At 42.6% G+C, this 14998-nt stretch overlaps 1 protein-coding gene across 6 annotated transcripts in view; it reads left to right on the top strand.

Annotated features, from left to right (window-relative positions):
* LOC116948766 (rho GTPase-activating protein 45-like) overlaps positions 1-14998 on the top strand; it is a 41364-nt gene that overhangs the window by 10108 nt on the left and 16258 nt on the right. For all 6 annotated transcript variants that reach the window (XM_032965815.2, XM_032965811.2, XM_076071763.1 and 3 more), the window contains 8 exons: positions 1713-1823; positions 3933-4013; positions 4812-4958; positions 7511-7648; positions 9402-9553; positions 10088-10239; positions 10449-10553; positions 11273-11368. In XM_032965815.2, the coding sequence (XP_032821706.2) occupies positions 1713-1823; positions 3933-4013; positions 4812-4958; positions 7511-7648; positions 9402-9553; positions 10088-10239; positions 10449-10553; positions 11273-11368 (982 nt within the window). The remainder of the gene's footprint in view (positions 1-1712; positions 1824-3932; positions 4014-4811; positions 4959-7510; positions 7649-9401; positions 9554-10087; positions 10240-10448; positions 10554-11272; positions 11369-14998) is intronic.

Genomic DNA, 14998 nt, shown 5'->3' with positions numbered 1-14998 from the left:
GCATTTATTTGCAAGGCAATTTAACAAATTGCATGAACATGAACAATACAAAAACATGTCGTAACTCCCGGTCAAAGTGCGCCATCTAATGGGGAAATGGGGGCATTACAGGAGAAAGGTAAAATTTAATAATATTTGGACAAGTTCGGTGGGCCGGATTAAAAAGCCCAACGGACCGTATACGGCCTGGGGGCCGTACTTTGCCCATGTCTGGTATATCCAGTAATTACAACTAGCATCTTCAGGCAACAGCCAGATTTGTGTTAAAGAAGCACTGTGATTGAATGGTTACAATGATGCCAAAGTCAACATGGCACTGAATGCCAAAACCAAATCAAATAGCACAAGCATTGAAACTGACCAAGCAATTAAAAAGAAGCAAATCATCAAGTAATACATTGTTAACTACATGCCTTATACAGACTACCATATGTCAATGGTGATTAACTGTGAGCAGACAACAACAGGTACTGCGATTTCCATGCACAGAACCTAAGGCAGGATGTACAAGAACAATGTGCATGCATAATGTACGTTGATTCCCATATGAATAACCCAACCGGTCATGGTAATCCATAATTTATATGCATTTATTTCTACTCCCCGGCTTTCACACCTGATTGGCTCACTAGTGATGACATCACATTTATCCCTCTAAAAACGAAATAGCATTTCTGCACAAATCTGGTTGTTGACTGATGATGCTAGTTGTAATTACTACTCAAATTGTAAATGTGGATTTATTCTCCAATGCACCGGTGTACTATACTAGTGTTGTGTTGAAGAATCGACACGGAGACGTCTCTTCTGGTAAAGGCTCACACCAAGTTTATTTAGGGGCTTACGCCTAGGAACTAAATAGGGGCTTACGCCTAACAGTTATTATGTACTACCGTTCAACACCCTAGGGAAAGGGTTCTGCGAGGTCCCTAGCACCCACCCAGGCTATTCAGGCTCTTTCCTCAGCACCGACCGAGGCATCAGCCAACTCGGTCGGCCGGGTGAAGTAGCTCCGCGAGCCTGATGCTCATTTCCCCCTACCCTGGGTCCCCACGTCTAACCTCTCTGTTCACGGCCCCTCACGACGACCCCGTTGACGTCACCCGTCTCAGCTTGTATATTCCCGGGTGACAAGCCATCATCCATTCTACACCCCAGGGTGACATGACATCATCAACTACTTCACAACACTAGTAACGAATTGTCCTGTTCTGTTTACATGACAAACCTTAATAATTGTCTGTGTCTGGTGGTGGTGCTTTGAGTTGCTGAGGCATTTAAGCCAGCACCATTTAAAATGCATAGATTATAATGACCTTATGTTTGTGTCAATGATAGAGCTTGGTGACCCTGACTCTTCAACAAAACATTGCATTCCCAATAGGGTCATAGTGATGTATCCATTAATCAATTTACATATTAATGAGACACAACTATACATGGACTGAATGTCACATTGTAAGAATTAATGCTTACTATGTGATATTGTGACATGAAGCAAGCTTGAAGCTGAATGTCAAAACCTGTCCAGGCTTTGCTTGTCTTTAACCATTCCTGTTGACATGGGAGGGCTTTGTTGTAGTAATAGTTTTAAAATTTTGCGATTGAATGAGGTCCATGCCAAATCAAACATACTCAATTGCAATAGCCATTGTGATGCATTTCCAAGCACATTTGAGCCACACAGTGGATGGTGATTGTGTTGTGTGCAGCAGTGGATGCCAGTGGTGCCCATACTCTCAGAGGTGTTGAAGAAGGAGAATGAAGCTGCGGAGAATACAACTCGAAACACTGGGAAACCCTTCACATCCACATTACTGCAGGTTCCAACACGCACACAGGCAGCCACGCAGTGTCTCCTTTGCACTGATTATAATAATGAGTGAAACAATTTTGATTCGTAATATATTTTTGGGATAAGCCACAATGTTTTGGCCAAATTTGTATCAAAAGACCCTCCAGCACCTAACAGAGCCAACCTTTATATTTGCATGTGTACGAGCGTTTAAAACTAGGTGCCAATTGTTATTTCACCTCCACCGGTAAGTTGAAGTACAATTTTCACAACCAAATTTCACAATAGATAGAATTATTTGATTGAAACTTCATAAAGAATCTTCAAGTTAGATACCAGGAAGTCAGAATAATGTCAAAACCTGACTTCCTTGATTTTACAGAATTTTTCTTCAACTTCAAATAAATTATGCCTCGTAATATTTGCTGCGGATGTCGACGTGTAAAGATACAATTAGGGTTGACACCAATAAGAATCAAGTACAGGTTATGCACTTTTTATATGAGACATTTCTCTCCAGTTCTGGTGTGCACCATTTAATAATGTACATATTTAGCTATATGTTTTGACTCACGATGATAGCCACTGCACATGCATGTACTGTATAAGTTATAATGTAAAATGCATGTATGTATGTTGAACTTCTTTAACACTATACGTAGCCAACTGTGCTAATCCTATTATATATGTGTCATTTGTTTGTACACGTGTGTATGAGTGTGCATGTGGCATTACGTGTCTGCTATGTGTGTCAGTCGATACCCTGGACACCCTCGCAAATGAGTTTCCAAGTGAAATATTTGAACAAATGAAAACTAAAAGATCAGTAAATGTATTGCGTGAGGCTGTATTATGCAGGCCTCTGTGTACTTGAGATTATTCAGCAGACTGTTATTTCTGTTCATGCTTGGAATTACATTAGTCAGAAAGTGTAAAAATGGATTGCAGAATGTATGCAGGTTTTTGACATCATCCAAACTGTTAAGAAGTGTAAGTTATATTCTTAGCTCTTTCGGTAAAGTCACGTTGAAAGGGAAACAAAATAATAAAATATATAAAACAATAAAAATTCTCACGACGTTTCGACCATAACACAAACGGTCGTCATCAGGTGTGTCGGTTTGCATTAATTAATTTATTTTTAAACGGTTTCTTTATTTATAAAAAACGTCAGCGCCACGTGCAGCGATTTGGCAGTTTATTTAGAAGGACTAGTCCATCTATGTTCTGAAAAGAGGAGGGGGGAGACGAAAAATTAATGTATGCTGTCTGAAAGCCACCGTAAGCGTGAAAAATCAATTAAGACCTGAAATGAATTTTGATTTAAAGCTTTCGTGACTGCAGTAATTCATATTCTTAGTTCTTTCGGTAAAGTCACGTTGAAGGGAAACAAAATAATAAAATATATATAAAACAATAAAAATTCTCACGACGTTTCGACCATAACACAAACGGTCGTCTTCAGGTGTGTCGGTTTGCATAAATTTATTTATTTTTAAACGGTGTATTTATTTATTTAAAAAAAAACGTTAGCGCCACGCGCAGCGATTTATCAGTTTATTTACATGGACTAGTCCATCTATGTTCTGAAAAGAGGAGGGGGGAGACGAAATGTTTTTTTATGTATGCTGTCAGAAAGCCACTGTAAGCGTGAACAATCAATTAAGACCTGAAATGGTTTATCAAATCTTTCCAATGATTGCTAAGCCAGAATCCATCTTCTCGGTTGAAATTGTCTCTGTGCTTGTATATGTGGATAGCCTCATGAACGAATCTCTCATGGTAGCCAGATTGCTTACAAAGAACCTCTGTCTTGGAAAAGTCAATGTCATGTGAGCCTACTGAATTATAACAATGATCTGCCACGGCCGAGGTGTTGGTCCTACCGTGTTTAAGGTCTGCTTTGTGTTCACGAATGCGGTCCGAGACATGGCGTTTGGTTTCTCCAATGTACAGAGGCAACTTAGTTTGTAGACATCAGGGTACTGTATGTCCGGAATCACATCTTTTACAGACGGAACCAGATCACGGATTGTATGTAATAGCTTGGCCAGGTTGTGGCTTGGGGAGGTCTTTATCCAGCAGTGGATTGAACATGGCTGATGATATTATCTGTTTTCGTGTGTTCTGTTTTAAGCCTCTGGCTGCCCAGCGGGTTACACTGAAGACGAAGAGAAAGGAGATCAATGAGCAGTGGCACAGAGGCTTGGATCAATACGTGAGTATTATTATTCTTTAAACACAGCTGATGACCACAAGCCCAAAGGCCCAAAATGTGAAGCTGCTACTGTCAACATTACAATTATTTTAACTATCAAATTTGTGGGTTGACATCTTAAATTGAGAGGGTAGGAAAAAAGATGGTGATGGGAGGAGGAAATTCCAAGGTGGAGCAGAGTGAGGGAATAAGCCGTAAAATAAGTTTTGTGACCTGCATTATGGTGAGTGGGCGTGGCAACTTATTTTATTATTTTATTATGAACACCCTACTTTGGAACTCCTTGTTATTGTTGCGTTTTACAAGGTTCTTAATGACACTGCTCAATGCAAGAAAAGAGTAAATTATTATGTGTGTATTATTACAGCCCTTATTTGCTGGCTGCTTTGCATGACAGGCCTTTGGACCAATGCTCAGTAATTTTGATAAATAGGGGTGCCACCATTTCCACTTTGACCAAACCCAAGCACAATTTTCAGTCGGCCTAGTTCTATCAAAACTGTGCCATTTATTATCATAAAGTTCAACACAATACCACTAGATATTGGCAAAAAATCAATTCCTCCCAAGCACAGGCCGAGTTGGTGAGCACAGGCCCATAGGCCCAAGGCCTGTCATGCCAATTCCCAGGTGGCAACCCCGTGATAAATGTAAACAATAATGCCACCACATGGACAAGTATTCATTCACAAGAGGTGTTGTGTGCATATCATATCCTTGTATCCCATTCTTGGCTACACCGAGTCTTGATATGTGTTGTGTTAATTTGTCATTCTTCCATCTCGTGGGTCTGCTTAGCGAAATGCCGAGAGTTGCCTGCGTATAGCTGAGCTGCAGCGTGCGCAGAGGGAGGAGGACCTGGCGCTGGTCTCTACAGGGAACCTGGGAAACAGTCTCAAGACCACAGACAAGAGACAGCATGTGCACGAGGAGGCCCAGCGTAAGGTCAGGATCGCAATGTTTAATTGGGTTTGTGGAATTATTGGTTTTGATAAAAGCACCTTTCACGATGGGCGTCTTTGAGCGCTGCACACACAAAAAATGACTTGCATCACATCATGCTGCTGTGTCCTGTACAGTGCTTTGAGATCCTTGATAAAAAGCACTATATAAATGTAATTATTACTATTTAAACCATTTGAAAGGGCACCTTCATGGGCAGCTGTCCCTGTGTGACACAATTTGACTCAGCACCAAGTGAACATTTGCCTGCAGAGGGCTATGACTGCTGTATACAATCCCAAGTAAAAAATTTTAGGGTAATATTTTTAACTCTGCAAATTTGTACAATGAAGGCAGCACACAGTGGCCTACTTGATTCAAAAGACATTTGGTGATCTTTTAACGTCCACTGTGAAGCAGACGATGTGTATCATTATGGTAAAAAGTATTAAAGTAAAAAGTATTAACTAGAACGGCCTGTCCGAGTCTAACCATGAACCTCTGCAACAAGCGACGAACATGCTATCTCTGCCCCGCATCACAACCCCTTGGGGTTGTTCAACAACAACCAGTAACCGCTTTCAGAATCTCTTACCGGTTCCAAAAGTCGGGAACGAACGGACTGATTAGTGTGTGAGAATGTACAAACAGCACGGCAGCCAAAGTTCCCGTGTGGTGCATTTGTCCTCGTTTCCCAGTTAAGAGCCCTGAAATGTCCTGCTTTAAAACATTTACTGTATTATACCACTGTGGCAGCTGCCTTCGTATCTAAGTTCATAAGTTAAACAATGTATGTGCAGGCAGTCCCCGGGTTACAGAAGACCCGACTTATGGAAATCCGACTTTACAGAAATTTTTCAATAAATCATGTAAAAAATATATATATGCAGAAATGTTTGCGATAGTTACGTAAACGCAAATAGTACAGCGCGGTGAGGTTGCGGATGATTACGCCTCGCTCCATGGAAACGTAGCATTACGTAATTGTTTCTTTTCTATGCTTAGAACTATCTTTTTTCCCATGTTTCTATTGCTAGTTTACTTCATTTTAAGTTTATTTCATGAGTTATTTACTGTACGTACTATGTATGTATGTGCCTCCGGCCTGGCACAGGCGCCAAGGTGATGTCACCGTGACTTGGTGGCGAATGGCGGGTATTTGGTATGTGTGTGTGGGGAGTGATAGTATAGCGATTAGCGCGTTGCGCTACGAACCTGGCAACCCGGGTTTGACTCCCGCTCACGGCCAACACCACTAAGGATTACCTAAACCGGTCCGGGGCCTCCCTTAGGTCGACTCGGCTTCAAATTAGTACCTGGTGCGATGTCTAAAATTTCCACGAGGGAGACAAAGGCAGTCGGGCGTGGTGTTGGCCATCCAACCCCCTCGTGTGCTGTGCCGGCCTTTATAAGTGCTCGTTAACAGCACTTGCCCCAACAGTCTGTTACAGGCTATGCGAGGGGTCTTTGTCTTGTATGTGTTTGTGTGAAGTCTAGGCCTAGCCTAATTCACGGTAAATGAACGTTCGGAAGTGACTGCTTTCTATTAACAATATAAATGTTTCTTGGTATTCATAAACAATTTTATACAGTAGATGTTCCATTAGTTTAATAATATAGGTAGTCATAATCTTTGTTCTTTCGGTAAAGTCACGTAGAAGGGAAATAATAAAGTAAAAAAAATAAACAATAAAATTATCACGATGTTTCGATTGCAACACAAGCAATCATCATCAGGTGTGAAAACCACAGCAAGAAAAAATCGCCACTTTTTTCAAATTTTCTTGCTGTGGGTTTCACACGTGATGATGATTGTGTTGCAATCGAAACGTCGTGATAATTGTATTGTTTGTATTATTTTATGATTTCCCTTCTACGTGAATATGAATCGACGCAGTTATGAAAGCTTTAAATCGAAATATAGTTAGTGTTCGGGTAGATATTCGATGAAATGAGAGAATAATCAAGCGAGTGCAGAGCGTATGTACAGCGATATGATACAGGTAGTGATAGAAAATTGACGACAGTGCGATGTGGTACTGAGAGAAAATGGTAGGGGAGGCACAACTATTTCCGGCTATGGGATTTTGTCGTTTATTTTGGGGGAAAATTGTTCAGTTTCCAACATGGAAAATTCCGGTTACGGATCATTCTCGGGAACCTAACCCCTCCGTAACCCGGGGACTGCCTGTATGTATGTTGAACTTCTTTTTCGCTTAACATAGCCAACTGTGCTATTCGGAGACATTTATATGAGTGCAGCAAAGCACAAACCGATTATAATGGGATTTTTTCGCCCAATCCCAGAAGGGTGATGGGATGTTTAAAAATACTTTTATCGTTTAAGTGAAGGTGTATTTCCTGCACATTTATTTAGGTTGCATTGAGAATAGTAATGTATGCATTTGAAATGCACACTTTATTAGTTGCTTGCTTCCTATGGGATCACTGATCACATGGCTACCCAACTACTTTGTAGTAGAGTTCAGCTGATGTACTGCTTTGTGGCCATGCACTGAAAGGACACTACGATAATAGCATGGATTGATTTGCAGCTGTTGGAGGCGGAGGTGCTGTGCCGTACTAATGCGGCTGAAGCCTGGCATCAGCGTGATAAGCTGGTGACTCTCAAAGGGCGGCTCCTGGCTGTACTCAACCAGCTGTTGCAGAAGGCTGATGCTGCTCTGCAAGAGGTGTGGACAGACGTGTTTCAAATACAGAAACCTGGCACCATCGTTCAATTTCCCTTCAGCCAATCACACCTCATTTGCCTCACCACCAGATTTTCCTCCACCAACTTCACCTCCACCAACCTCGCCTCCATTGTACCTCACCTCACCAACCTCACATCCTCACTTCCTAGGCTCTGTACTACATGAGTGCAACCTCATGTCTTGCAGTAAAACTTTACTGAACATTAAATACATCAGATTTTGGCCAACTCCATTAATGAGTGTTGATACATAGCCGGAAACCGCAGTACCCAGAGAAAATGCACACGTGCGAGGGGTGGTAACACTCAATCTACGTACAGATGGAATACAGATGGAAATTAATCGACTTACTTTACTGCCATCATATCCTGACAAGCCAGGAGATGGCAACCTCAAAACTCACAATAGAGAGAGTTCACGAATTTTTTTTGATCCACCAACACTTAATGTCTCCACAGTCCTTTGTTACAGGACATGTAGCTACCAGCACCCAGCTGTATAGCACTGTTACAGCACCCAGCTGTGTAGCACTGTTAGCTACATACGGCGCAAAACAATTTCAACATACATGCAGAGCCATCCCTAGGGTACAGCAAATCGGACTGACCGCCCCAGGCCCCACGGTTTGACGGGCCCCACACTTCAACATCACGGTTTAGTTTGAAGGTGTCAGGGGGTCCACAGTGGGATGTACTCCGGGCCTGCACCCCCTATGGACAGCCCTGGTAACATGGGTGACCCCCACCATTGCCTGTGGACTTCAAAGCGGCAGTCATGATGGTGGGTTTTTATTTTGTTGTATAAATCATTTGATGCCACAGGGTGGAGGCCGACCGAAATTCGGTTTCGGCGCCGAAAGTTGGCAAATGGCCACTTTCGGCATACTTTCGGTTTCGGTTTACTTTCGGTTTCGGCCGAAAGTAAATTTTTAACTTTCGGTCTGGTTTCGGTTTCGGCTGAAACTGATATTGACTTTCGGTCATCAACTGAAGATCTTTTTTTAGAATATAACACTCGTGCTAAGTCTATCAGCCGGTCAGTCGGCGATCGGCAATCCTATGTGATAGGCTGCATACACACACACACACATCAGCAGCAGCTTGCGAGCGAGGTTACAGCCGCAACCATGGTCTGGGGCTGTCAATAAATTACATCACGCACCTGGGGGGCGGGGGGCAATGACTGCGTAGCAATTCGCGCGCTGCACTACGAACCCGGCGGCCCAAGTTCGATTCCCGCTCACGGCCGGTGACGATTATTTGAACCGGTCCTGGGCCTCCCCTCGGTCGACTCAGTCTCAAACGAGTAAGTGGTGTGGTGTGTCAACATTGCCACTGGGGAGACAAAGGCGGCCGGCCGTGGTGAATCCAAGTCCCGGGCAAAGCTGGGTAGTAAAGCTAGTATTTCATAAATCTTGTGTTCGGTAACTTCGGTTATATACCTTTCTGTTTCGGTCTTGGTCGAAAGTGAAGTTAAACTTTCGGTTTTCGCTTCGGTTTCGGCCAAAACCAGAAATGTAGTTTCGGTCGGCCTCTACCACAGGGTACCATGGATAATTATAGAGGCTAGCATGGATCAGGAGGCCACATATACTTTGAATGAGAGGCATTATCTTTTTTTATAATATAAAACTAGTATTGCCAACCGCAGTTTTGCCAACCATGGCGGTTTTCAGGAATGTAACCCCCGCAGTTGGCGAGGGATTTCCGTACTTGCGCGTATGCCGACGCAGGTGGTGGTGAGGTATCTGGAGGTGGTGTACAGCAGGGACCCTCTGCTGCCAACCTCTGCGTGTGGAGAGACGCGCATGTATCGCCCTGGTCACATGTACGTCGTCTACATGCAGAGTGTGCATGGCGCCCTTGGACACGCGCCCAGAAAAACGTGCGTACGCTCCTTGCGTCATCTCATTCCCTACTCGGGTTGCTAAACCATGACGGTAAACCGGTGACCGTTCTCAGAATGGAATACCGGTTGCAAAAGTTAAGAACTGATAACTGCGTGTTTCAATTTCCCTCGTTTCTCAGTTAAATGGTAAATTTCCGGTCGAACTGTTGCTCACTTATGCCTTTGTGTACACCGTCACAGTCTACTTCACAGTGGACGTGAAAGGTCCCCTGATATAATCGAAATGAAAATGCCATTGTGCACTGGTTGTCATGGTCGAAATGTTGCCAAATTAAAAAAATCTGAAAATCACTGAACTTGGATTACACACACAGCAGCAATCATCACCCCCAACTGACAGACCAATGCCCACTTGCAGGCCAGGTGCCGAATCACCTTGTGCTACACTGCGACTGCTGCCACTGGGGGTGTCTTTTCAAATTTGTTGTAATGAGATGTAAGTCACTTATCACACATGAAGTGCTCTGAGATGCCCGGTATGTCTTGGTGTCGCTATGTGTGGCTTATTAGGTTGGGCCATAGCAAGAGTGAAGAGTTGTCGATTGGCAGCCAGTGGAATGTCCCAATGGGGGTTCTGCAATCTCCGTCTCTGACGGAGGAGCTGCCCAGCCTTCAGCTCTCACCCGGGGACAGCAGCAGCACTGGGCTCGCTGACTTGATTGGTAAAAATTTATGGACATTTTCTCGTTAATTTTTTTTTTAAATATGGTGTAAATCTAATTTTGCATTGGTAATATGTAGAATATGATTGTTAATAGATACTGTTTATGATGGTTATGGCTTTTCCATATATTAGAGCTGACAATACATGCCGTGACCGTGAAGTAATTAGTTCTCAGGGATGTATTCATCTGCTTTGTGAATGTTGCAGGCCCCCAGAATTGCTGGAGCCTCAGTCAAATCCGTTCCTCAAGCAGTGACTCGGAGAGTGCCGACGCTGTGAGCAGCTCACTCGACTCACCCTGCACCAGTCCAGGTGTGGTGGTAACCATGTGTAACTATGGTCGTGGCGATGATGATAGTGGTGAGCTCGAGGATAGTAGCAATGTAGGGGGACATACGGTAAAGCTTGGTCTGTCATCTGTAGTATGGTTAATAATGTGGGCTCCCAGGAATGTGTCAGTAGAGAAAGGGCATTGTGTATGATGTTGGTCAAGTTCTTCACCCCTATTTTTTTAAATGAATTTATAACACTTGTCATTATAACACTTGTGTGTATTCTCCAAGAAGTCATGTTTCCTTCCACATGTTAAGTACACCATAAAAAATTGGTCAAATGGCAGCAGGATCTTCCTATTGAATCTATCATTCTTTGCTGGAAACTAAAAATAATGTGCATTAATGTACAATTCTAACTGATGTAGTACATTGCACCTGCTTAGAATAAGACAATTCTGCAATCTGCACTCGGTGGCTCTTAGGTTCAATAAAACTTTTGGAGTGATAATTGGTGAAGTAACTTGAAGATATAGATAAAACATTTTTGAAACCTTTTAATGTAAAATTAGAAAATACCATGGTGCATGCTTTTGAAAGGTTAAATCTGAACAGACTGTTAATTGTGTCTTTAGTCCAAATAAAATAAAGTGACCTTTCTTATCATTATATATGTATGAACATGTAGAATCTATTCATGTATTATTCTCTGTGATAATTGCTCTGACATTTTCATATTGTGCTGCCTTGTCTGCATAGGGGACATTAAACGCAAGTTGTCACGAACGCCGTCAACGGGCACCATGTCCTCTCTGGACGACCTGGAGGATAAGGACCTCAGTTCCTTTGACAAAGGTGAACGCTCCGCCATGCAACTCACTCACCCAGCACGCATATTGACAATATTCGTGGGACTATTTCTCTGCAGGAATGTGGCTTAATTAGCAATGTGTGGGCTGAGGCATCTTGGCCCACTGGTAGAGCATGGGGCTAGCAGTCCAAAGGTTGGGGGGGCAGGGGTGGGTTGACTTGACTCTGTATCCGTCTGGGGTCAATAAAATTATTACTACTTTGTAGGGAAGTTAATAGCGGTTCTCTGTCGTATGGATAGATCTCGTACCTGCCACATGAGGAATAGTCACCACTTGCTCAGGTTTTAAACAGATGAGCTCATTTGAGTAGGAAACCACTTTGCCTTTGACAACATTGCAGTGTTTGCTAGGAGGAATGTTTACTAGTCTTATCAAGGACAATAAGGTGAAATATTTAACACTGTTATTCATGGCTCTCTTGACTGACTCTCAGGATTGTGGTTGATGTAGCCATGACTTAAGCTAAAATGTGGTCAGGGTCAAGAGAGATATTGTGTTCATTTGTCATTCACTGTCTCCCAAAAATGACTACAGCAGTGGTGCACACGTGTATCCCATTGAGTCGATATGACTTGAAGCAGGTGCTGTCTGTTGCTATTGTAATTTGATATAAAATTCAATATCGGCGATCACATCAGAAGGCACATGCGTACGCGGGTAACATCAGCATGTCAGAGGGATGTGCCGTCTGGGTAGGCTTTCCTACTTGAACAGGAGCTAGTTAAGTTGTACCTGTTTCATTTTCTAACCCAGGCATGGCATGGGAAGTGGGGGGCATTGCAAATATAACAAACCAAAAAGTGAACGAAAAAGAAGGAACATAAGGCACGCATCTGCCCATCTTCCCTCTAGGATCATCCATCTTACAGAATACGCTAAGCATCGAGTAAGCCCTAGGTGCTATTTTTTTCATGACTACAAAATGTTTTAACTGTAATTATTTGAAATGACTCCGTTACATAAGATACACCTTGCCATTGTATGGTGCTGCGTTATTTGTTGAAAGAGTGATTTAAGTCTAACATTGCTGACATTTTTAGAAATCCATTGTTATCTAACCTATAAAAGGCATTTTTTGTCTGTCTGTCCGTCTGTGTACGCTCGCTTGCGGGGGATTTGGCTCTCGGACCGTGGGGTTCGTGTAGAAATTTTTTTGCCGGGCGACACGCCCCGGGCCCCACGGTGAGAATAGGCTATTTCGTTTTCCCATCCCTTATCTTTAAAGTGGTTAAAATCGCGTTTTGGTGCGATTTTCTTTATTTACTTTTGCCAACTGGATCGCTGCTGCTCATGCGCGAAACGCCGACACGAGTTGCCCGTGGCAACGCACTCACGCCGTCGCTGCAGGGGGGACGCCATTTCTCATTCAAAATGCAAAAAATTTACACACAACGCTGAGGTAAATTCATCAAAGTGTCACGTCCTCTTCTCTCCCCCTCCACCCCAATGTGTGCACTTACTATTATAGGCTCGGTAGATACTAAAATGATAGCGATTAAATAGGATTATTGAAGCGCGGGGGGGGGGGGGGGTAGCGGCCCAGCCCACAGCCTCGGCCGGCCGGGCAATCTAGGCGAGGCCGGAGGCTCTGCACGGGACTAGACCTTGTCACGGCAATCTGTCAGGTGAGTACTTTGTGCTATAGTTGATATATACTGCTACTAGCGGGGAAATATATTTAAAAACGTCTGAAAACTTAAAAACATAACTTACAAATGAAAAGATAACTCATTAATTTAAAATAAAACCCGAGCGCGCCAAGAATCGATTCTTTAAATCGCGCAAAGGAATCGAAGGTTGTAGATACTTTAGAATTGTCTTAAAGCGACGACGCGCAACATAAACATCTTATTCATATTCTTAGCTCTTTCGGTAAAGTCACGTTGAAGGGAAACAATAAAATAATAATATATATATAAAACAATAAAAATTATCACGACGTTTCGACCATAACACAAACGGTCGTCATCAGGTCTGAAAAACCAACGGCAAGAAACATTTGAAAGAAGTGGCGGTTCACATTAATTTATTTATTTTAAAACGGTGTATTTATTTATAAAAAAACGTCAGCGCCACGCGCAGCGATTTGGCAGTTTATTTAGAAGGACTAATCCATCTATGTTCTGAAAAGAGGAGGGGGGAGACGAAAAATTAATGTATGCTGTCTGAAAGCCACCGTAAGCGTGAACAATACATTTTTCGTCTCCCCCCTCCTCTTTTCAGAACATAGATGGACTCGTCCTTCTAAATAAACTGCCAAATCGCTGCGCGTGGCGCTAACATTTTTTATAAATAAATAAAGACACCGTTTAAAAATTTAAAAATGCAAACCGACACTTCTTTCAAATGTTTCTTGCCGTTGGTTTTTCACACCTGATAACGACCGTTTGTGTTATGGTCGAAACGTCGTGATAATTTTTATTGTTTTATATATATTTTATTATTTTATTGTTTCCCTTCAATGTGACTTTACCGAAAGAGCTAAGAATATGAATTACTGCAGTCACGAAAGCTTTAAATAAAAATTTATCCTCTAGATAAACCAGCAAATCTTAAAAAAAAAAACTTATTACAATGCTGTGTGCTCAAATCCCAGTGTGATGCAAGTCAAACAATACCAACCATAATATAGATTAACCATATGTTTTCTAAATCACCAAAATAAAGCTTAATAAACAATGTAACAACAGTAATCATAGGAACTGTGATTCTCATTAACCATATGTTTTCTAAATCGCCAAAATAAAGCTTCATAAACAATGTAACAACAGTAATCATAGGAACTGTGATTCTCATTAACCATATGTTTTCTAAATCACCAAAATAAAGCTTCATAAACAATGTAACAACAGTAATAATAGGAACTGTGATTCTCATTTAACAATAAACGATATAAATAACATGTACGACCAAACTAGCAGCCATAGCTGGCAGCATGACACTCCCAGTGTATGATGTGTGAGTGGGTTAGTGGTAGTGTGAGTGAGTGTATGATGTGTGAGTGGGTCAGTGGTAGTGTGAGTGAGTATATGATGAGTGAATGGGTCAGTGGCTGTGTGAGTGAGTGTATGATGTGTGAGTGAGTCAGCGTATGATGAGTGAGTCAGTGTATGATGTGTGAGTGACTCAGCGTATAATCACTGCTGTAATCATATCAGGTACCACCACAGTCAGTATGCACTGCTGTGATCATAGCAGGTACCACCACAGTCAGTATGCACTGCTGTAATCATAGCAGGTACCACCACAGCAGTATGCACTGCTGTAATCATAGCAGGTACCACCACAGTCAGTATGCACTGCTGTAATCATAGCAGGTACCACCACAGCAGTATGCACTGCTGTAATCATAGCAGGTACCACCACAGTCGGTATACACTGGTGTCGTGATAGCAGGTACCACCACAGTCAGTATACACTGCTGTCGTGATAGCAGGTACCACCACAGTCGGTATGCACTGCTGTCGTGATATCAGGTACCACCACAGTTGGTATGCACTGCTGTCGTGATAGCAGGTACCACCACAGTCGGTATGCACTGCTGTCGTGATAGCAGGTACCACCACAGTTGGTATGCACTGCTGTAGTGATAGCAGGTTCTGGAGTTGCTAGT

This window comes from Petromyzon marinus, chromosome 35 (assembly GCF_048934315.1).
Source record: "Petromyzon marinus isolate PM22_M1 ecotype Great Lakes invasive population chromosome 35, UKy_Petmar_22M1.pri1.0, whole genome shotgun sequence".
NCBI classification, from domain to species: Eukaryota; Metazoa; Chordata; class Hyperoartia; order Petromyzontiformes; family Petromyzontidae; genus Petromyzon; species Petromyzon marinus.
This window is presented reverse-complemented; position numbering and strand designations above follow the sequence as displayed.